General features: G+C 41.4%; 1 protein-coding gene across 1 annotated transcript in view; it reads right to left on the minus strand.

Moving 5' to 3' along the window:
* exoc4 (exocyst complex component 4) overlaps positions 1 to 25,166 on the minus strand; it is a 525,449-nt gene that overhangs the window by 393,749 nt on the left and 106,534 nt on the right. Inside the window, exon 7 of the mRNA XM_041202882.1 lies at positions 278 to 423. Within this exon, the coding sequence (XP_041058816.1) occupies positions 278 to 423 (146 nt within the window). The remainder of the gene's footprint in view (positions 1 to 277; positions 424 to 25,166) is intronic.

Below are 25,166 nucleotides of genomic sequence, written 5' to 3' on the forward strand. Positions count from 1 at the left end.
TAATAGGTTTCTTTGTGGTTATCATTGATGCTTTTCCCATCATTACCAATGGAGGAAGAGCTTCCAAATGCTTGGTTACCCCAACCCAGTTTTCCCCACACGAGCAGATAAAAAGAACAAATTGTAGATGTTACAGAAAGCTCATACTCACTGAAGGATGAGACCCCAAATATTTTTCTCGTTTTAAACTGAAACAGTATTGAGAAGGCATATGCAATTATTTTCTTAAAAAAAAACCCACAAAATAAATACATCAAATGGGCTCGATGATTCTTACTTGAAGAGGGACATTTTGGGCCTCTGAGGTCTCTTTTTGGCAAAGAATGCTGCAAAATCACTCCCAGAGCTGGCATAGCTGAGCTGTGATGAAGGTTCAGAGGCAGTTCGAGTATTCTTCACATCTAAGTATTCTGTCAACAGTATCTGTAATGACAAAATGTTAAAAAGAAATATTACAGAAAACAGGCACATTTTGTTAACTTTACAACATAACCTTTCTGCAACAAGTCATCACTTATGTCATTTATGGTTTCTTTGTTCTAAGTTCCTGCTCAAAAATAGCTTCTACTAAGGATGAAGATACAAACAAGCAGATGCGTCCACACCTATCATGCCGAACTGAAGAGTAGATATGCGTCATAATAGTCCAAACAGTTTTTTCTGCATTTTCAAATGATGTGTCAATACATAACTGTTCGTGGTAAGCACTGATCTATACTTAATCTTTTACCAGGTGTACAGTGTATATCAGGTATACACCAGATCACTGAGTCAGAGCTTTTGGAAGTGGAAAAGGGATAAAGCAACATAAAATGTGGAACCCTCAAGAGAATCACAGAATCTTTACAGTGCAGGAAGCAACCACTCGGCCCATTGAGTCTGCACTGGCTCTCTGAAACAGCATTCTACCTCATTCTGCTTCCCCACCTTATCCCTGTAACCTTGCACATTCTCTCTTTTCAGATAGCAATCTAATTCACCTCTGAATAGCTCGATCAAACCTGCCTCCAACACCCTCTTAGGATGTTATTCTCGACTCCAACCACCCTCTGCCTGAAAAAAATTTTCCTCACATACTTTTACTCCTTTGACCAATTATTCTCGTTCTTGATGCTCCCTTGAGTGGGAACAGTTTCTCACTATTTACCCTGTCTATACCCCTCAAAATCTTGAAAACCTCTATCAAGTCTCCTCTCAGCCTTCTTTTCGCCAAGGAAAAGAGTCCCAAGCTCTGCAATCTATCCTTATAGCTGCAGTTCTTTATCCCTGGAGTCATTCTTGCGAATCTCCTCTGTATTCTCTCCAATGCCTTCATACCCTTATTCAAATACGGTGCCCAGAACTGGATGCAGTATTCCAGATGAGGCTTAACTAGTGTCTTATACAAGTTCGACATGACCTCTTACTCTTGTACTCAATGCCCCTATTATTGAAATCCAATATATTTTCCTTAGTTCTGATGAAGAGTCATTCGGACTCGAAACGTTGACAGCGTCCCTCTCCGCAGATGCTGTCAGGCCTGCTGAGTTTTTCCAGGTATTTTTGTTTTTATACTATATGTTTTTTTAACTTCTCTCTCAACATGCCCTGCCATCTTCAATGACTTATGTACACCGAGGTCCCTCTATTCCTGCACCTTCTTTAGAATTTCTCCGTTAATTTTATACTGTCTTTGCATATTCTTCCTGCCTAAGTGAATCACTCCAAATGTCTCTACCTTGAACTTCATCTGCCACTTGTCTGCCCAATCCACCAACATGTCTATGTCTTTTTGATGTTCACAACTCTCCTCATTGCAGTTGACAACATTTCCAATCTTCCTATCATCTGCAAAGTTTGAAAACATGCCCTGAACATCAGGATGGTAGTGATGTTCAAGTCCAGTCTGAATCCAAATCAAAACCAAAGTAATGCAGATCACAGGAATGTAAAGGTCCTTTGTTGTATGACTTTATTACATTGTGTAGCATGTTAATTACCAATGCAGCATATGGTATGGCACAGAAGTGTGCTATCAAATTGTAGATATTAACAAGATAGTCAGAGTCAAACTTCCTTCAGTAAATTTGAGCATTATTTTGACAAGTTCCTACACCACAAGAATCCATACAAAGTTTGAAATGCAGGACCTAGCAACTTCTTTTTTCATAAACACAATAATCTGCCATGCATGCTAACAAAGCTCCAGTTATGTATATTAGGAAGTTAATACAAGTAGGCATTTATTCTGCTCCATTCTGAATATGATCATCGCGGCTGCTGGTACCCAAGCTGTCAGCCCTCAAAGTGAGCTAAGTGAACCTTTGTCAGCAATTCCAACATGAAAGGCATCACAGGTGAACTCAATGTTGACATTGCTTAATGGTAATATGCACTGCCCCATTATTTGCCAAATGAGATCAACCAACACATACAAAGAAAGGCCCTCCTCAGTTGCATAACTCAGTACCAAACTAGGAATTGTGGTTACACAAGAGAATTTCAAAGCATTGGTCCAATAATAGAGGCTTCAAAATGATCCCACTCTACGATCACCTTTTTAGAGGGTGCATTTCGGGACAAGGCCCAAATTAAAGTTGTAAATCAACTTCCATATTCTCTGAGCAATTGCTGTACTTGTGTTGACCTGAATATTGCTTTGCAGTCAGTACTCTTTATAGTTAATGACAGCTTGCTGATATCATGTAAAACCTGTGACCCTACATTTAATTAAATGGCAGTGACTACTGATATAGCCACATATGCTTAATTGCTTTAACAGGAAATATTGAACTTTTGTGCAAGCAATCAGATTTCCATGTAAAATGCTATTTGATTATTAAGTATAGGCTTGGACATTTCAGTGGTCAAATGGAACACATCTTCTTAGCGGGCAAAAATAAACACAAGGGTCAAAATAGGGCATGGAGTAATGACAAGATTGGCGACTCTGATGATGCTCTCTGGAGTAGCTCATCAAATGTGGCCAGATTATGTGCAATTACAAGACCTGTTTTGAAACAAACCTATTATTTATACCAATTGAAATAGAGATAGCAATTTAGAGCAAGAAATTGAATGCAGAAGATGATTCAAGCACACCCCAAAATCCAAATGATTCAATTGTGGAAAGCATTCTTATTTTTGTTGGTTTTTAAAAATCAAGATGAGCGTGCTTTTACAACAAGAGTCCAACTGCAGATTTAATGATTTCATTCAATCAGCTACACTCCATAGTACAAAAAACCCAGATGTCATCACAAGTGCCTTTTATATTGTTCTCTGTACTAGGATCTCATGCAGTCAGCAAGGCAAATTCATGGAAGATTTGCTGCAAGTAATGGTTTTTAACCAGATTTTTCAGCTGCCATGAATCCTTCCCAAATTCCAAAAAAGCCCCATAATCTCAATTTGGTGAGTCCATGCACTTAATCAGCTGAATTTTATGTAATAAAAATCAGCTTAGTCAGCAACAGGACTTTTCTGGTTCAGAGTGGGTGGTTCAGGGTATTATTGTGGTTCAAGGTGTGTGAACAAGAAGTTATGTATATTAGCTTAAAGACAAAGCCATCACATTTCCGGTGCAACAGAATGAAGCAAAGACCATGGCTCAAAGGCAAGGAGCGTGGCTCCCACAATGACTTCCAAATTTCACTTCTTAGTTTCAAGATTGCAATGGGCTGCTGTAACCTTGTTCAAGGAGTCAAAGATTTATTCATCTATACTTCATTCCCTTTTCTTTTAAAACAATACTTTTGTTCTATCATAATGGAGATGATTTAAACCCTGGCACCAGAAGGAAAAGGAATATGAACCATATAACAATATAACAGTGGTTATACTAAAAAAAAAAGAACCTAATAGGCTATTAAGCACTGTGGGATATCCTGAAAATCACTAATGAAAGTCTTACTTTTTTCCAAAGTCCTCCCCCATAATCTGCAGGTTTAATAAACACAGTTAACACATGAATGCGTAAAACGTTAATGCAAATTAACAATATGCTGTTTTGGAATGTAAAACCACTCAAGTCTGGTAAGGTTCAAATTCATTATTTTTTCCTAAAGCTCACACAAAGCCCAGACTTGCAATTTCATAGACGCTCACTTTCAAAAAACTTTAGTTTGCTGGTCGTCACCACGTTTGGAATTTGACAATCATGGCTATGGACAGCATGATGTTTACTTGTTCTAATGTGAAGAATTTGTGAAATTAAATTTTAACTGTCAAATTTCCATCTGAAACTTAAATGACACTAAATAATAAAGTAAAGTTGTGATGAATGTCAAGCCTCCAGGCACATGAAGTACAAATTACAGAATAGTGAGACACCTGATTTAAGATGATAAAGATTAGTTGTTACATTTTGTTAGGTGGAGGTTTGAGGAAAACAGACAGCAGGCTTCTGTTTTGAAAGGAGAGTGAGAATTTTTTGGCAAAATTTCCATGCATCACTAAAATTTTGAGCCTTTTACTGTCTTAGCAAAATTATCAAGCTGAAGAAGGATGTTCTACAAATTAAGTTAATAACAGTGCTAATAATTCTCATCACCTCAACAACTTGATTTCACAACCACAACTGGAAAAAAAAATGCAAATATCAAATGCTTCATGTTGATTGCTGGAAAAACCTCTCGTACAGCATTAATGTTTCAAGTATTCATCTTACTTTTCCAAATTCAAGAGATCACCAGCAGTCAAATGGTAATGGTAACTGGAGGTGTCCAAAGACTGGATTTTTTTGTGCCATCAGAATATCAAATAACTGTAATTATTATAATTTTCCTGCACAGTCAATCATTCCAGGAAATTGAGCACAAAATCTCAGCTGAAACCCTGGTGCAGCACTGAGGGAGTGCTGCATTATTGGGAGGTGCTGTGCTTTGGACAAGATCCCGTTCACCTATGCAGATAGATATAAAGAATCCCACTGGATGAGATCTCACCAGTGTCCAGGTCAATATTTATCCCTTAATCAATAACACTTAAACAGATTGTCTGGTCATTATCACATTGTTGTTTTTGGAACTCTGTTGTGTACAAACTGGCTGGTGCATTTCCTGTATTCTTCTTTACGCAGTCCCATGCAATCAAGGATGAATTGCTGTCACTGGTTCAATAATTTCTGAGATGGCTGTTAACTCAAATGTTTGATCCCCAGTCTCTGCCACATGCAGGGCAGGTGGTGCTTTAAGGGTGATGGATAAGTTGTTGGGAGTTATTCCGATACCTTGACTTTGCCTCTTCGTGTGCCTGACAAAGTCCCTCAATGTGCTTAGTGCCTGCCCCAATGAACCTTCTCGATTTCAGTTGGTCACAAGCCAGGGCCTCCCATGTTTGACCTCTTCAGGGGTGCTTTGAGAACACCCCTAAAGTTTTCCATTGTCCCCCTGGGAGTCTCCTGCCAAGACCGAGTTCCAAGAAGAGCAGTAAGTATGGGAGCCTGGTGTCAGGCATATGAATGACATTTTTGCCCAGTGGAGTTATTTTTGAGTGATTAATGCCTCAATGTTGGGCAAGTTGGCGAACTTGGCTTGGGAGAGGAAGCTGCTGTTGGACTGCCTTGCTTGCCACTGGACTTGGAGGATCTTGCAAAGGCACTGCCGGTGGTACTTGTTCAGTGCTTTGGGAAGCCTGCTGTAGGTTGTCCAAACCTACGAAGCATATAGGAGTGCATGGATCATTGCTGCCCAGTAAACCATGATCTTTGTCTTCAGTTCGAAATCATCGTCCTCAAATATTCTTTTCCTGCATTGCGTCAGTGACCATACTTTAAAACTATTTTATTGGTCATAAAGCACTTTGGAATGTTTTGTGATTATCAAGGTGCTATATAAATACAAAATTCTTTCTTTTACTGCAATTAGCGTATATACGCTGCAAAAGGACATGTAATGCATAAATCAAATGCAATGCCAATTTCAATTCAAGAAATCTAAATCTGATCAACCACAGGGAAGTCAAGTGAGGATTAGCTGTTGCCTCTCAGAACAAAAAATACATACTTAGACAATTATCCTGAACTGCTGACGTCAATAACAATCATTTATACTGTGTGTCTGACATAAAAGAGAGTTCCAAAACGTTGTGAATATGCAAGAGAAACTAAAAGGAGGGCAAGAGAAAAACTGAAGGCAGTGTTGAAAAGGGAGGTTTCTGGAAGCTTCTGTAGGTTAGAAGCAGAAAATGAAATTTCATTTTAAAGTATTAAGCTGGAGTGGGAAGAATGGACGGATACAGGCTGGGGCACAAGGGCTTTGAATTATACATGTTTGAGCATAGCAATCTAACAACCAGGAATCCACAGATCACAATTAGCAATTAAAATATTAATAAAAAGATGAAAGTAAAGACAACTTGGTGGTTTGTCCATATCTTGTCAAAGATGTGTGGGTCATTTACAAGTTAAAACATTTTGTTTTATTTGAATTTGTTTTTCCCATCAGCTGTAAGATGGTATTCAAATCGACAGCTAACTTTATCAGAAACTATGACCAGGCACCAATCATTAAGGATGCTGTTATATCATGAACTTGCAGGATTATTCTCCTGGTTAAATGTGCTCAGTATGCAGCAGGCAATCTGCTTAACTATGTGGGAGTGAGTGCTTATACTTTCTCATCCACCTAATTGTCAGAAGAGACTTGGTGATTTATTTCATTATTGAGCTAGAAGTTCTTATCTATTTGTGATTAGAATCACCAAATTAAACAGTTAGGTGTTGCGTCAACACAGGATGTGATTGGTTAAAATAATGACTTTTATTTAAAAAAACTACATAATGCAAACTAACTTTTTAAGGTCAAGCTTGTCATAACTTCCGAAGCAAAAGAAAAATGGATTATTGATGAGATGCTGAAAAGTGAAATAACAATGACATTTAGTGCAAGGCAAACCAATTAAGGTGCATGTTTGTTGAGATTCTGCACAGTCCTTTGTAAGGATTGGAAAATTCCCTTAGGTGCCTCTAATTTAAAAAATATTGTTTCGAATGTCAACTTCTTAAAGCAGTTATACTTCCTCTTCATTTGAAAGCAACTATCATCATTATATTCAACATCCAGTTTCGAGATCTATTTTTCATTATATTTCTTGGTATGTTAGACAAGGGTGTAGGAACAGAGACACCTCGGGTTATATCTGCACTAATCGTTGGATGAAGCAGGGCAAATTGAGATTGTGGTGAAAAAAACATGTGTGATCCTGGGCTTCATGAAAATGAGGCATGGAGTACCAAAGTAAGGAAGTTATGATGCACCTTCATAAAAATACTGGTTTGACCTCAACTGGAACATGTGTCCCATTCTGGGCACCACACTTTAGAAAGGATGTAGAAGCTTTAGAAGGGGTGCAGAAGAGATTTTTGAAATGGTTTCAGGGATGAAGATAGATTGGAGAAGCTTTAGCTATCCTCAGAGAAGGTGGAGAGGAGATTTGACAGAGGTGTTCAAAATCATGAGGGGTGCAGACAGAGTAGAGAGAAATTATTCATATTGGCAAAAGGGTTGAAAGCCAGAGGACAGAGATTCAACGAACTAAAGGCAACACAAGGAAATACATAATTATGTCACAAATAGGATCTAGAATTCACTGCCTGAATTTGTGGTGGAGGCAAATTCAATTGTGCCTTTCAAAAGGGAGCTGGATAAGCAACTCAAGATTCAAAAACGTATATGGTTACAGATAAAGGGCAGGGGAGCATGACTAGCCAAATTGCTCTTGCAGAGAGCTAATGTGGAATCAATGGGGCAAATGACCTCATGTCAAAAAGGCTGATCACAAAAACACAACCAGATTTTCTGCTGAATGTCTTTAAAGCGCACAAGGAAAGCCTTCATTCACCTACCTAAGGCTAGAAGCAGCTGCATCATTGTGCAGGTTAGAAATTCAACAAGGTTGTCCAAAACAATGATGGACAAATGACAAGTCCACTGAGCCCATTTTAAAACTTTAAAAGATACAGAGGGTGAAATTATTTCTGTTCAGAATGTTTTAATAAATAGCATACATTTGCAAAAGTTAAAAAAAGAACTGCACAGGAGAAATTTCACTCCCAGGGTGGTAACAAATATTGCAGCAGGCTTCGCTGTTGAACATACTATAGTTTTGGCTAGACAACTGAGGCAGGGCCAGATTGTTTCCAATCTTCTTACTGTATTTGAAGCCAAGATGAACTTCCTACCACCTATCCATGCCATCACTATGGTCACATATTTCCACCTCCATAATGTTACCAGACTCTGCTTCATGAACTTAAGCCCATGAAAATCTCTGCTGACAGTACGCTAACTCACACCAAGTCCCATTCATCCATCACACCTCTGCTCACTGACCTACATTAGCTCCCGATTAAACAACATCTCATTTTTAAAATTGCTGAAAAAAGAAAAATGCCAAAGCTTTTATCTTGCAATCAAAGGACATTTCGCAAGAATACCTATATAAACTGTGTTCCCTAGCTCTAGTCTCCTCAACAAGAGGGAACATCCTCCCAGTATCCACCCTATCAAGTCCCCTCAGGATCGTATCTGTTTCAATAAGATCACCTCTCATTCTTCGAAACTCGAATGGGTACAAAGGCAACCTTTCTTCCTAAGATAAGCCCCTCATCCCAGGAATGAGTCGAGTGAGCCTTCTCCAAACTGCTTCTAACGCCATCCTTTTTTTCCAGATAAGGAGACCAAAACAGCACACAATATTCCAGATGTAGGATTACCAAGGCCCTCTACAGCTGCCGTAGAATTTTCCTATTTTCATATTCCATTCTCCTTGCAAAAAATGGCAACATTCCATTTGTCTTCCTAATCACTTTTTGTGATTCATGTACCAGGACACCAAGATCCCTCTGTACCACAGAGTTCTGCAATCTATCTCCATTTAAATCATATACTGCTTTTCTATTCTTCCTGCCAAAGCGGACAAGTTCATATTTTCCCATGATACTCCATCTACCAAATTTTTGCCCACTCACTTAACCTGCCCATATCCCTTTGCAGACTCTGTACCTCCTCTTGACAACTTACTTTCCTACCTATCTTGGTCTCATCGGCAAATTTAGCTACCATGCATTCAGTCCATTCATCCAAATCATTCATGTAGATCGTAAATAGTTGATGCCTAAGCACAGATCCCTGTGGCACACCACTTGTCACCGCCCGCCAACCCAGAAAAGACCCATTTACCTGACTCTCTGCTTCCTGTTAGCGAACCAATCCTTTATCCATGCTCATATACAGCAACATCATGTGCTCTTACCTTGAGTAGTAACATTTGATGTCGCCGCTAACCAAATGCCTTCTGGTAACCCAAGTACACCACATCCATAGGTTCCCCCTTATCCACCTTGCTTGTTATTTCCTCAAAAAAAAACTAATAAATTAATTAAACATGATTTGCTTTTCACAAACCCATGTTGACACTGGCTGATCAAATTATGATTTTCTAAGTATCTTGCCAGAGCCTCCTTAATAGTGGATTCTAATCAAAGCTTCTATCTCTGCAGCCAGTTCTTTTGAGACACTGTGATGCAGGCCATCTGGTCCTGGGGACTTGTCAGCCTTAAGGTCTAAACGTTTTTCCCAGCACCTTTTCCCTAGTGATGGCGATTGTTTTAAGTTCCTCCCTCCGGTCGCCTCTTGATGTTCAAGTATCTTTGGGAAGTTTTTGCTGTTACAAAGGACTGAAATGTCTGCTGTTCATTTTGTAGCGCTTTTTACATTCAGCTTTCATAGTTTGATGTTCTTTTCAGGCATTATTTTTGTACAAATAGTTATAAATTGCAAAAGGAAAATAAATGGAAAATGGCTTATCAACCTGAAATGTTCACTGAGTCTGCCAAATAGCAGAAGCAGCATGCGACAGACAGAGCTAAGCGATCCCACAACCAATGGATCACATCCAAGCTCTGCAGTACTACCACATCCAGTCACATCTGGTAGTAGACACTGGAGGAGGAGGCTCCACAAATATCGCCATCCTCAAATGAAGCGGAAGCCCAGCACATCAGTGCAAAAGGTAAAGTCTAAGCGCTTTCAGCCATCTTCAACCAGAAGTGGCAAGTAAATGATCCATCTCAGCCTCTTTCCGAAGTCCCCAGCATCACATATGCCAGTCTTCAGCCAATTCGATTCACTCCACATGATATCAGAAAATGGCTGAAAGCACTGATACTTCAATTGCTACAGGCTCTGACAATATTCTGGCAATAGGACGGAAGACGCGTGCTCCAGAACTAGCCACGCCCCTAGCAAAGCTAGTCCAGTACAGCTACAACATTGGCATCTACCCGACAAAGTGGAAAATTGCCTAAGTCTGTCCTTTCCACAAAAAGCAAGTCAAATCTAACCATGCCAATTGACCGTCCATCAGCAAAATGATGTAAAGTATCATCACCAGAGCAATCAAGCGGCACTTACTCAGCAATAACCTGCTCAAATGATGCTCAGTTGAGTTCTACCAGGGCCACTCAGCTCCTAACCTCATTACAGCTTTCGTCCAAACATGGATAAAAGAGCTGAATTCGAGAGGTTACTGCCCTTGGCATCAAGGCAACATTTGACTGAGAGTATCAAGGAGCCCAAAGTTGAACTCAATGGGGATCAGGGGGTAAAGCTTGCCACGGCTGTAGTAATACCTAGCGGATAGAAAGATGGTTGTGGTTGTTGGAAGTCTATCAGCTCAGTCCCAAGACATTGATTCAGGATTTCAGGGTAGTTGTCCTCGGCCCAACCACCTTCAGCTGCTTCACCACTTCCTTCTACCATCAGGTCAGAAGTGGGGTTGTTCGCTGATGATTGCACAACGTTCAGCACCATTCGCGAATCCTCTGGTGCAGCAGTCCGTGTTCACATGCAGCAAGACCTGGACAACATTCAGGCTTGGACTGATGAGTGGCGAGTAACATTCGTGCCACACAAGTGCCAGGCAATGACCATCTCCAACAAGAGATAATCTAATCATCTCCCCATGAAATTCAATGGCATCACCATTGCTGAATCTCCCACTATCAACATCCTCGGGGGTTACCATTAACCAGAAACTGAACTGGACTAGCCAATATAAATACTGTGGCCATAAGAGCAAGTCAGAGCTGGGAATTCTAGGGAGAGTAACTCCTGATGACTCCACATTCCACAAAGTCTACAAGGCACAAGTCAGGATTGTGATGGAATGCTTCCCACTTACCAGGATGAGTGCAGCTCTAACAACATACAAGCAGACTAACGCTATCCGGGACAAAGCAGTCCACTTGATTTGTATACCACCCACCAACCTAAACATGCATCCCTCCACCACCACCACCAGCACAGTGGCAGCAGTGTGTACCATCTACAAGATGCACTGCAGCAACTCACCAAGGCTTCTTTGACAGCACCTTCCAAACCTGCAACCTCTACCATCTGGGAGGCCAAGGGCAGCAGATGCCACCTGCAAGTTCCCCTCCAAGCCACGCACTATTCTGATTTGGAGCTATGTTGCTCTGTTCCTTCACTGTCACTGGGTCAAACTTCTGGAACCCCCTTCCCAATAGCACTGTGGCTGTTATGACAACACATGGTTTGCAGCAGTTCAAGAAAGTAGCTCAACACCACCATGTCAGGGGAAGTCAGGGATGGGCAATAAATGCTGGCTTAGCCAGCAACACCCGCATCCCAAAAAGGAGTTAAAAAAAAAACTACAATTTTTGTTTTTGTCCTGTATAACTGCAATGAGAGTTACTTACTCATATACCAACCCATTTACAATAAATGCCAATATACCATTTGTTTTCCAGATTGCTTGCTGTATCTGCTTATGTTCTGAGATTCTTGAACCAGGACAGCTAGATCCCTCTGAATACGAATACCCCCATACTCTTGCCTTTTAAAAAGAAATCCTGCTTTTCTATTTTTCCTTCCCAAGTAGAGAACTCAACACATCCAATGTTCCCGTTATTGACCACTCACTTAATGCCCCTTTACCCTTTTGTAGTTTCTGCATCTTCTTCACAGCGTACTTTCCCACCTAACTTTGTATCTTCAAAAAACTTGAAAATATTACTCATATAAGTGAGTGCTATATATTTCAATAGCTGTGGCCCAAGCACTCATCCTTGTACTGTTCTACTAGTCACAGCCTGCCAACTTGAAAATTACCCTTTTATTCCTAGTCTGTTAATCAACTCACTATTCATGCTAATATATCATCCTGAATCCTATGAGCCCCAATTTTGTGTAATGATCTTATTGATGTTTTTTGAAAATTCAAATGCGTGACTTCAAGTGGTTTCCCTTTATCTACTCAGCTTGTTACAATCTCAAAGTTAATAGATGTGTCAAATATGATTTACCTTACATAAATCCAACTTAACTCTGCCCAACCATATTATTGTTTTCTATATGCCCTTGTTACCACATCCCCTGAAATAGATTCCAGCATTTTTCCTACTACTGACATCAGGCTAACTGGCTGGAAGTTCCCTGTTTTGTCCTTTCTTGAATTGTGGGTTTACATTAGCTATTTTCCAATCTGTGGGAACCATTCTAAAATCTTGGGAAATCTGGAAGATCAAAACAATGCATCTACCATCTCTGTAACCCACCTGTTTAAGCCGCTAGGATGGAGGCCATCAGCTTCAGGGGATTTGTTGGCTTTTAGGCCCATTAATTTCTCTAATATGACTTTTTTGCCAATACTAATTTCTCTAAGTTCCTCATTCCCCCTAGACCCTTCATTCCATAATACCTCTGGCATTGTTTTTATATCTGTCTTCATGGTAGAGAACTTAAAGTATTTTTTAATGTCCATGCTATTTCCATATTCCCTAATATAACTTCTCTTGTCTCTGCCTCAAAGGAACGAATGTTTTCCTTCGTTCATCCCATCCTTTTTATATACCTACAGAAGCTTTCACAAACTACTTTTACATCTCTTGCCTGTTTTATCTCATTTTTTCTCTATGAACCTCTTGGTCATCCTTGGTTGAATTTTAAAGAGCTCCCAATTCTCAGGCTTACCACTCTGTTTTGGCAATAGTATATGCCTCTTCATTTAGTGTATTATAATCGCTAACCTCCTGTCACCTACAGTTGAACAGCTTACCCTGTGTGATTTTATTCCTCAAGGGAATGCATATTTGTTGCTCGCCCACTCTATTGAAAATCATGCTATTTATAGCATATGGTCTTTCCATATTAGTCCTCCTAAAGTGCATCACTTCACACTTTTCCACACTGAACTGCATCTGCATGTTTCTGCCTTCCTGAAGCCAATGATTACCCTCATCTCTATTCACGACTTAGACAAGTTTTGCATCATCTGCAAACTTTACAATGCAGCTCTGTACACTTCAATCCAGATAGTTTCTAAAACTTAGCAGACTCAAAACTGAGCCTTGAGGAACACCAAGCAAAACACTTCCCCGTCTGAAAACATCCATCCACATGTCACTTCATGTCACAGAGCCATTTTCATATTCATACTACCATCCCCCTCTAATTCCATGGGCTTCCATCTTCTAAGCAAACTTCCCATGAGGCACATAGTCAAATGTCTTCTGAAAGTCTGTGCTACCTTGATGAGCCTTCTCTGTTACCTCATTAAAGAATTCAGCCAAGTTTGGCAGACACAATTTTACTTGAACAAATCCATGCATCTCTCTCCTTGATTAAGCCATGTCTGTCCAAATGAAAAATTATTTTGAACCTGATAATAGTTTCCAGTAACTTCCCCACCACTAACGCATGGCCTCCTTCTGCACTGTAACGATACTGTGTTACTGTGACACTAACGATCGGTTGAGGATTGAATGATCGCAAGCAACGCCTCCACTATTTCTTTCTCTGTTTCTTTCAACAATCTAGAATGCATTCTATTTGCATGAGGTAAATTAACCAACTTTTAGAGATGCCACATTCTTAAGTGCATCTTCTCTATTATCCTTAAGTTTCCTCTCCCCTTTTAGTCTAACATTCACATCATCCACTAACTTTGTGAAGACAGAAGCAAATTACCTACTTAAAACTTCTGCTACGTCCTTTTACTCTACATGAAGATTTCCCTTTGGATCCTGATAAGCTCGAATGTTTTTCCAAACTAACTACTTACCTGATGCATGTATCTAGAACATTTAGGATTCAATTTAACATTGCTAATTTTTCTCATTACCTCAGTTTGTCTTTTATATTAATTTATTCAGATTCCTTCATGTATTGCTGGCAAGGCCAGCATTTATTACCCGTTTGCAACTGCCCTTCAGAATATGGTGCTGAGCCACTTTCTTAAGCTACTGTTCTCTATGTGATGACAGTACACCAATATAGTGCTATTAGGTGGTGAGTTACAAGATTTTGACCCCATGACAATAAAGGAATGGCGACATAAGTCCACGCCAGGCTGGTGTGCAACTTGGAAAGGAATGTGGAGAGTGTAGTGTTGCCATGTGTCTGCTGCTCTTGTGCTTTTAAGTATTAGAGATTTCTAGTTTGTGAGGGAAGTCCAAAGAAGCCTTGGCAAGTTACTGAAGTGCATCTTGTAAATAGAACACTCTGGGGCCATGATGTGCTGGTGGTGGAGGGAATGGAGATTTGAGGTAGAAGGTGGGGCGCCAAGCAAGCGAGACTGTTTTGTCCAGGGTGGTGTTGAGTTTCTTGGGTATTCTTGGATCTGCACTTATTCAAGTGGAGAGAATTCCATCACAATCCTGACTTGTGCCTTGTGGACAGGTTTTCGGGGATCAGGGAGTGAGTCATTTGCCACAGAATACTCAGTCTCTGACCTGCTCATGTCCACAGTATTTATATGGCTTGGACAGTTAATTTTCTGGTTAACGATAACTCCCAACCCAACCAGACTGTTACATAGAAACATAGAAAATAGGAGCAGGAGTAGGCCATTTGGCCCTTTGTGCCTGCTCTGCTATTCATTATAATCATGGCTGATCATCCAACTCAATAGTCTGCTCCCGCTTTCTCACCATATCCTTTGATCCCTTTCGCCCCAAGAGCAATATCTAACTCCTTCTTGAAAACATACAACTCTACCAGTTACATTCTCGAAAAATTCCAGTAGATTTGTCAAGTATGATTTCCCTTTTGTAAATTCATGCTGACTCTGTCCGATTCTGCCACTGTTTTCCAAGTGCTCAGCTATTAAATCTTTTACAATGGACGCTAGAATTTTCCCCACTACTGACATCAGGCTGACTGGTCTATAATTCCGTTTTCTCTCTACCTCCCTTTTTAAATAGTGGGGTTACATTAGCTACCCTCCGATCTGTAGGAACTGTCCCAGAGTCTACAGAATCTCGGAAGGTAACCACCAATGAATCCACTATTTCTCGGGCCACTTCCTTCAGTATTCTGGGATGTAGATTTATCAGGCCCTGGGGGTTTAATCGGCCTTCAATCCCATCAATTTCCCCAACACCATTTCGCTACTAATACTAATTTCTTTCAGTTCCTCCCTCTCACTAAACCGTGTTCCCCAACATTTCTGGTATGTTATTTGTGTCCTCCTTTGTGAAGGCAGAACCAAAGTATGTATTTAGTTGGTCAGCCCTTTCTTTGTTACCCATTACAAATTCCCCTATTTCAGACTGTAAGGGACCTACATTTGTTGATAATGGAGTTTCAATGATGGTAATGGTGTTCAAGAGGAAGAGGTTACACTTGCTTTTGTTGGAGATTGGCAAGTAGCATTCATGTCACACATAATCCCAAGCCCGAATGTTGTCCAATTTTGCGACATGGAGGCAAGGGACATTCAGCAAGACTGCTGCACTTGGAAGAGTTACAAATGAAACTGAGCACTAATCATCAGCAAGCATTTCCTATTTCTGTCCTTACGACAGAAAACAGGTCACATGATAAAGCTGATTCTGGCAAGCCCTAGGGCACTGCCCTGTGGAACTCCTGCAGTGATGTCCAGGGGTCAGATGATTGGCCTTCAACACCCATCTTCCTTTGTGCTTGGTATGACTCCAGCCAGCGGAGAGTTACCACCTCCACCACCACTCGCCTGATTCCCACTGACTGCAAATACAAGGGTTCCTAGATGGCACACTCTGCCAACTATTATCTTGATGTTGAGGGCAGTCAACCTGACGTTACCTCTGAAATTCAGCACTTAATACAGCCTTTATCCAAGGACAGGCAAAAAGTTCTGGTGATGAAGGTGCATGATGAACCTAAACTAAGCATTGCTGAGCAGGTTATTTATGAGTCGTGCTGTTGGCATAGTAATTGAAAGGATTGCATTTGTCCTACCTTTTATGGCTAGGGCATACCTAGGAAATTTTCCACTTTTTAGTGTGCATACATGCCAGTGTGGTAGCTGTATTGGACCACCAGTCTTCAACACTAGAACAGGAATGCTGTTGGGCCCATAGCCTTTGTTGTGTCAAGTCCACTCAGCGCTTTCTTGGTAGCATGTGGGATGAATCAAAATGGCTGAAGACTGGCATGTACCTGTTATGGTAGGAACCTCAGAAAAAATCCAAAATGGATCATCCACTTGACACTGCTGAATGCAATCTTGCTGGGTTCCGCTATCATTGATAATGGCCATGTTCATGAAGCCTCCTCCTCTAGTTAGTTGCCAAATTGTCAATGATCAGTCATGACTGGATGTGGCAAAATGACAGTTTTGATCTGATCTGTCAGTTGTGGGATTGTTTAACTCTTATCTACAGCAGACTGCTTCCACTGTTTAGTGTGCATAAAGATCTGTGCTGTTGCTTTAACATGATGGAGCTTCATTTTATAGGAATACCTAGTGTTGCTCTTGGCAGCTCTTTCATACTCCTCATTGAACCAGCTTTGGTATCCTGGCTTGAGAGTCATAATAGAATGAGGAATATGCTAGGCCTGAGGTTACAGATTGTTGTGGAATACAATTCTACCATTGCTGATAGCCTGCAGCATCTCATGTATGCCCAGTTTGAGCTGCCAGATCTAACCTGAACAGTGGTAGTGCCAAACAACATGGTGGAGAGTATCGTTCAGAACATCTGAAGAACAGTTATATTCAACTCAAAACATTAACTGTTTCTCACTCCACAGATGCAGTCTGACAGTATTTCCAGCACTGTGTTTTTATTTATGGTAATGAAGGAGTTTTGGGCATTGGTTGAATGGTACGATTCTTTAAAGTATAACTATGTCAGATTGTTGCCTAATCAGTCTGTGGAACAGCTCTCCCAATTTTGACACGTCCCTATATGAAATTGAGGATGACTTTAGGGTGGAGCAGATTGGGTGCACTTTTTTTTGTGCCCAAATCTCACGATTATTAAGCAAATCTTGCTTCTGACAATTGTAATGAGCCTCCTTCCTCGGTTTTAAAAATAAAAAAAACATTTTGCCATCCATGGAGCATTAGCCTTGGATTTAGCGTCAGCCCTACCTTAGCCTTTCAAAAGCAAAATACCTGGTTTGGACCTGAACTATTTCTTACCTGAATGCCCACCATTGCTCTTGCAGGCACCTTTTGCAACCTATTGGTGTTAGGCCCTTTCTGAAATCACATAAGTTAGCTCTTCCCTCATTGGGCATTTTGATAGTTACAGTCTCTTTCCATAATTACTTTAAGTTATTTTACATATTGGCCTTGGAGAGAGAGCAGCAGAGGTTTATAAGAATGGAACGTTAACTCCAAGGGTTAAATTATCAAGAGGGTTTAAAATAGACAAACTAGAATTGCATTCCCTGGAATTTAGAAGTTTAAGGGTGATTTGATTGAAGTTTTCAGGATATTAATGGCAACAGACATGGTAGATCGAGAAAACTATATCCACGAGTTGGGGAGTCTTCGACTGGGGCATAGTCTAAAAATTAGACCGAGCTCTCAAAGGAATGAAATTAGGAAACACTTCCATCATCCTTTGCATATGGTAATTTGGAACTCTTCTGACAATGGCAATTGATGCAAGGTCAATTGTTAATTTTATATTTGAAATTGATAGATTTTTGTTCACCAACAAGTATTAAGGATATAGAAGAAAGGATAATGTGAGTAAGCTTACCGAAAAGCCACGATCTCTTATGGCACAACAGATGACAAATGCTAAGCTGCTCAGATCCCAGAAACTTGAAACAACTGCCACAACTGTTTTGCAATTTGTACTTTTGTTTTGAGATGTGTATCTTGAAATCAGTGGTTATAAGTCCACTGAGTCTTAGAGGTTTTTTTTTTAAACAAAACTAAAACTAAACATTTATTAATAAAAGAAATAATTTAAGCACATACATAGGTCTACAAATTGCTACTGTGACAACACCTAGCTCCCCTAATTAATCCGACTCCCAGTTACACCCCCTTTAAGGCGTCAGTAAAAAGAAAATAGATTTTAAACAGACTCTCACAAAGCACGCGATGCCCTGGACAGGGATATTCACAGTGAATTCTCTTAGCTTCGGTTCCTATGGGCAGCAGCTTAGTACGTAGAGGCTGGGGACTTTTTGTACTTGTTAGATCTTAGAATTCCTTCTCCTTCACATAACCCAATCTCCTTTATACATGTGTCTCTCTTCTAAATGCAAATCCCATTGTGCCAATATGCCATTGGACTTGACCTTTCTTAGAATAAAAATCTTTCATAGTACCAATTTTATCAGTAAGCTTTGGGAAAAATAAATACACTGCTTGGTTTCTTCTGGCTAAGTGTAACCTTTCACTTTCTCGTTTGAAATTCAAACCACTCTGGTTTATCTAAAGATGCAAATTTTCCTTTATACCACTCATTCTAAAACTTCAACCATGTTTACTTATTTAGCATTTCAAACCTAGCTTCTCTTCTGATACATCATCAGACCAGCTGTCTTTAATTCAGTTAAGTCACTAAGGCACTAAAACGCACACACACACCTATCCAGACCCCACTATTCCTACTTTTCAATAAATCACAATTACATTGTCAACATTATAATATTTTCATGACACCTCACTGAATGGATGAAAAGGCTTGAGGGGCTAAATGTCCAAGTGCTGTTCCTGTGCTGTGATCACGGTTAGCTAGACAGGCTCCTCCAGTTCTAACACATAGCACTTTCCTAACTTCATTTTCCAGAACCAGATTCAACATTGCTTATTCGTTCTTGGACTGGAGACATTGATCAAGCAAGTTCTCTTCTACACATCAGAAATTGGTCTTCTTTCTTACACTTAACACTACGTTTTAATCAATATACATTAGCGTAGTTAGGGTCTCCTAATATTTCCGCTAAATAATTATTGCACTTTTGAAATTTACTGACTGGACCCATTGGAAGGGTTGAGAATGGATGCCACAATTTATTCTGCCTCTAACCGTACCTCTACACAACAGAAAATGTGCACAGGCTAACACTGCCAACTGCACATGATGTGTGTAAAACCATCATTAAAAGCCTGATATACACATACTCCAGAGCTGATCCAATATTAATTGAAGAATATTTCAGTTAGATAAATCTGCCATTTACACTGTGCATATAAAATAACAGAAAATTTGATGGGCAGAATTTACAGAGAATTCAAATTTATCCAACTCTTATTTTTCTTCATGGCTAAATCAAATATCTCCAATTACTTCATGTTCATGATTTCTTCATTGACATTCTTTACAAAAAGCTACTTACCATTTGGTATTATTACAACTGCAAAGACTTGCCAAAAAAATGTCTGAAGAATACAGACAATATCACACAGTAAGTTGACAGATAAGCTTTCCAACAGCTTACTTCATGCTGCACTCAGAAATAAAACAAAACAGCATCAAGGCTCACCTAAAATGACCCATTACACTAAACAGTCCATTTTGATCAACACTGGGTAATAAATTATGAATCACAGAGGGATGAAATTACAGTGTGTTGTCCATATGTGGAGTGAAAGAAAGTACAAATCAGAACAGAAACTCAAATGAATTCTCAAAATAGGATTTAAAAGTACATTTAGGTACAGGATTTCTTTTTATTCATTTTTATTATTATTCTTTTTATTCAGCGTTGCTGACTAGGCCGGCATTTATTACTCATCCCTAATTGCCCTAGAGAAGGTGATGGTGAATTGCCGCCTTGAACTGCTGCAATCCCTGTGCTGTAGGTACACTAAACAGTGCTGTGAGTGAGGGAACTCCAGGATTTTGACCCAGCAACAGTGAAGGAACAGCGATATATTTCCAAGTCAGGATGCTAAGTGACTGGGAGGGGAAGTTCCAGGTGGTGTTGTTCCCATCTATCAGCTGCCCTTGTCCTCCTAGATGGTAGTGGTCATGTGTTTGGAAGGTGCTGCCAAAGAAGCCTTGGTGAATTCCTGCAGTTTATCTTGCAGATGGTACACCCTGCTGCTACTGTGTGTCAGTGCTGGAGAGAGTGAATGTTTGTGGATGTGGTGCCAATCAAGCGTTCTGCTTTGTCCTGGATGTTGTCAATCTTTTTGAGTATTGTTGTAGCTGCACTCATGCAGCCAAGTTGAGAACATTCCATCACACTCCTGACTTGTGCCTTGTGGATGGTGGACAAGGATCATATTCATGAAACAAAAGACTTTTCACAAAGTCAATTTTTATATGCCAGCTGCTCCAGTGATAACAAACTATTTTAGGCACAAATATTGGCTAAGTTCTTAAACTACTATAACAAGTTTAAAAAGAAAATTCTGCATTATCACAGAGCTTTACGAAACTGAGAGTTTGTCAATTACCTCCCAGCTGTCTGGCATCAACAGAATGATACATATGAGGCAGGTCAGAATGATAAGAACTCGCAGCCGGGTGTCTTGAAGCTCCATTTAAAACTTCTCTCACCATAAACTGTCAGTTTGAAAAATACATCAAGGACATTTTTGGCAGAAAACTGCAGTAAATGCAGTGAAATGTCAACCCGCAAGTCCAAACACACAGATCTTTTAAATTGAAATAAGATAAAACTGGGGGAAGCAAAGTCAACTCAGTCTGCTGGCAAGTGGATAAACAACTACTTTGGCAAGGTTCATTTCCTTGCTTTTATCCACATATAATCCTTTTTTGGTTTCCCAAATGGTCTCTTTTCCTAGCCCATCATAAACTATACTTGCAAATCTAATCTTCTTTAAAAACTATTCAATTTCTTTCAGGATGATCTCAACATTTCTCATAACAAAAACAGAATTACCTGGAAAAACTCAGCAGGTCTGGCAGCATCGGCGGAGAAGAAAAGAGTTGACGTTTCGAGTCCTCATGACCCTTCGACAGAACTTGAGTTCGAGTCCAAGAACGAGTTGAAATATAAGCTGGTTTAAGGTGTGTGTGTGGGGGGCGGAGAGATAGAGAGAGAGAGGTGGAGGGGGGGTGTGGTTGTAGGGACAAACGAGCAGTGATAGAAGCAGATCATCAAAAGATGTCAACGACAATAGTACAGTAGAACACATAGGTGTTAAAGTTAAAGTTGGTGATATTATCTAAACGAATGTGCTAATTAAGAATGGGTGGTAGGGCACTCAAGGTATAGCTCTAGTGGGGGATTTTTTTTAAATAATGGAAATAGGTGGGAAATGGAAAATCTTTATAATTTATTGGAAAAAAAAGGAAGGGGGAAACAGAAAGGGGGTGGGGATGGGGGAGGGAGCTCACGACCTAAAGTTGTTGAATTCAATATTCAGTCCGGAAGGCTGTAAAGTGCCTAGTCGGAAGATGAGGTGTTGGACTGCCACTGCTCTTCAAGAAATGCCTACCTCCTTGAAGAAGTTCTGTTCCTCTCTGCGACAAGATTTCCGTATCTCTCTGTTGCCTTGCTCACCTTCCTTGCTTTCCATTTCCCTCCTGGTGTTTGACAAGGTGTTTACTAAAACCCGCTTTCACAGCCATATCTCCTTTCTCAGTGACTGTCTCCGTCTCCGACTTACCCCACGTGGATTTCAACTGAAATTCCACCCCTCATGTTTCGAACCCACCCAGGATTACAGGTATCTCCGGGACATAAAACGTTTCTCGGACTGCTGTTCCCGTCACATTCTGAAATCCACACTCAGTGCCATGCGCCGCCATATGAACACACTCGACCTCTCCCTCCAGCAGCACCGCCGTACCCTTTTTCAAAGCTGCGCGTGCCCCCAGTTTCATTTTATCCTTCGGCTCATCCGACGCCTCAACAAGAAACTTTTTCTCTTTCTCTCAAGTGCTAAGGAACGCAAGCTCCAACAACTCATCGACACCAACACCCATCTAGGACCCTCCACCCCTGCCTGTCCCTCCGTCCCCACCCTTTCTTCCAATCCCAACCCCAGCCGTGTATTCACTATACCCCCTGACCTTCCCCTCTCTGATGCTGAACGTTCAGTGCTCAGCAAAGGACTTAGTTTCATACCCTTACGCCCTCACCTCAATGAATTTCGGGCTCGGCATGATACTGAACTCTTCTTCCGCCGTCTTCGTCTCCGGGCTCACTTCTTTGGGCAGGAGTCCTCTCCCAGTTCAACGGATCCTTTTACCCATCTCCAATATTCTCCCTCCACCTGGACCCCTCCCTCTGGATTCTTACCTTCTCTCGATCTTTTCATTGAGAACTGTCGGCGCGACATTAGTCGTCTCAATTTCTCTGCTCCTCTCACCCATTCTAACTTGTCTCTCTCTGAACTTACTGCACTCCATTCTCTCAGGTCCAACCCTGACATTGTCATCAAACCCGCTGACAAGGGTGGTGCTGTTGTTGTCTGGCGCACTGACCTCTACCTCGCGGAGGCGGAGCGTCAACTCGCAGACACTTCCTCCTACCTCTCCCTGGACCATGACCCCACCACTGAACATCAAGCCATTGTTTCCAGGACTGTCACTGACCTCATCTCCTCTGGGGATCTCCCTCCCACAGCTTCCAACCTGATAGTCGCCCAACCTCGGACGGCCCGCTTCTATCTCCTACCCAAAATCCACAAACAGAACAGCCCCGGTAGACCGATCGTCTCAGCTTGCTCCTGCCCCACAGAACTAATTTCTCGTTATCTTGACTCCCTTCTCTCTCCCCTTGTCCAGTCCATTCCCACCTACATCCGTGATTCCTCTGACATCTTACGTCACATCAACAATTTCCAGTTCCCTGGCCCCAACCACTTCCTCTTCACCATGGACGTCCAATCCCTCTACACCTCCATCCCCCACCAGGATGGTCTGAGGGCCCTTAGCTTCTTCCTCGAACAGAGGCCCGAACAATCCCCATCCACCACTACTCTCCTCCGTCTGGCTGAACTTGTTCTCACGCTGAACAATTTCTCCTTCAACTCCTCTCACTTCCTCCAAATAAAAGGTGTGGCTATGGGTACCCGCATGGGCCCCAGCTATGCCTGTCTCTTTATGAGGTATGTGGAACATTCCTTGTTGCAGTCCTACTCCGGCCCCCTTCCACAACTCTTTCTCCGGTACATCGATGATTACTTCGGTGCCGCTTCATGCTCTCGTCGGGACTTGGAAAAATTTATTAATTTTGCTTCCAATCTCCACCCCTCCATCATTTTCACGTGGTCCATCTCTGACACTTCCCTTCCCTTCCTTGACCTCTCTGTCTCAATCTCTGGTGATAGACTGTCCACCAATATCCATTACAAACCCACCGACTCCCATAGCTATCTCGACTACAGCTCCTCACACCCTGCTTCCTGTAAGGACTCCATCCCATTCTCAGTTCCTTCACCTCCGTCACATCTGTTCCGATGATGCTACATTCAAAAACAGTTCCTCTGACATGTCCTCCTTCTTCCTTAACCGAGGTTTTCCACCCACGGTCGTTGACAGGGCCCTCAACCGTGTCCGGCCCATCTCCCGCGCATCCGCCCTCACGCCTTCTCCTCCCTCCCAGAAACATGATAGGGTCCCCCTTGTCATCACTTATCACCCCACCAGCCTCCGCATTCAAAGGATCATCCTCCGCCATTTCCGCCAACTCCAGCACGATGCCACCACCAAACACACCTTCCCTTCACCCCCCTTATCGGCATTCCGTAGGGATCGCTCCCTCCGGGACACCCTGGTCCACTCCTCCATTACCCCCTACTCCTCAACCCCCTCCTATGGCACCACCCCATGCCCACGCAAAAGATGCAACACCTGCCTCTTCACTTCCTCTCTCCTCACTGTCCAAGGACCCAAACACTCCTTTCAAGTGAAGCAGCATTTCACTTGCATTTCCCCCAACTTAGTCTATTGCATTCGTTGCTCCCAATGTGGTCTCCTCTACATTGGAGAGACCAAACGTAAACTGGGCGACTGCTTTGCAGAACACCTGCGGTCTGTCCGCAAGAATGACCCAAACCTCCCTGTCGCTTGCCATTTTAACACTCCACCCTGCTCTCTTGTCCACATGTCTGTCCTTGGCTTGCTGCATTGTTCCAGTGAAGCCCAACGCAAACTGGAGGAACAACACCTCATCTTCCGACTAGGCACTTTACAGCCTTCCGGACTGAATATTGAATTCAACAACTTTAGGTCGTGAGCTCCCTCCCCCATCCCCACCCCCTTTCTGTTTCCCCCTTCCTTTTTTTTCCAATAAATTATAAAGATTTTCCTTTTCCCACCTATTTCCATTATTTAAAAAAAACCTCCCACTAGAGCTATACCTTGAGTGCCCTACCATCCATTCTTAATTAGCACATTCGTTTAGATAATATCACCAACTTTAACACCTATGTGTTCTATTGTACTATTGTCGTTGACATCTTTTGATGATCTGCTTCTATCACTGCTCGTTTGTCCCTACAACCACACCACCCCCCCCTCCACCTCTCTCTCTCTCTCTCTCTCCGCCTCCCACACACACACCTTAAACCAGCTTATATTTCAACTCTTTCTTGGACTCGAACTCAAGTTCTGTCGAAGGGTCATGAGGACTCGAAACGTCAACTCTTTTCTTCTCCGCCGATGCTGCCAGACCTGCTGAGTTTTTCCAGGTAATTCTGTTTTTGTTTTGGATTTCCAGCATCCGCAGTTTTTTTGTTTTTATCAACATTTCTCATTCCTGATGGAAACTTCAAGTGTTTAACTGAAGTTAAAGAAGATTTATGTCTGACATTCAAGGTGTCCTGTGATAGACTTGTACTGTTTCCTTTCCAGGTTGACTGAAGAAAAGAGGTTTAACAACACAAAAATAAGTCATTTGGCTGAATGTCAACGTGACAAATCTCTGCTAGAACTACTAAAAGAAAGTATCTGCATTCATTTCACACATTACACAATCTTAGGCCTGCTGAAATGATTTTATAACTAA

Source organism: Carcharodon carcharias, chromosome 13 (assembly GCF_017639515.1).
Source record: "Carcharodon carcharias isolate sCarCar2 chromosome 13, sCarCar2.pri, whole genome shotgun sequence".
Classification (NCBI taxonomy): Eukaryota; Metazoa; Chordata; class Chondrichthyes; order Lamniformes; family Lamnidae; genus Carcharodon; species Carcharodon carcharias.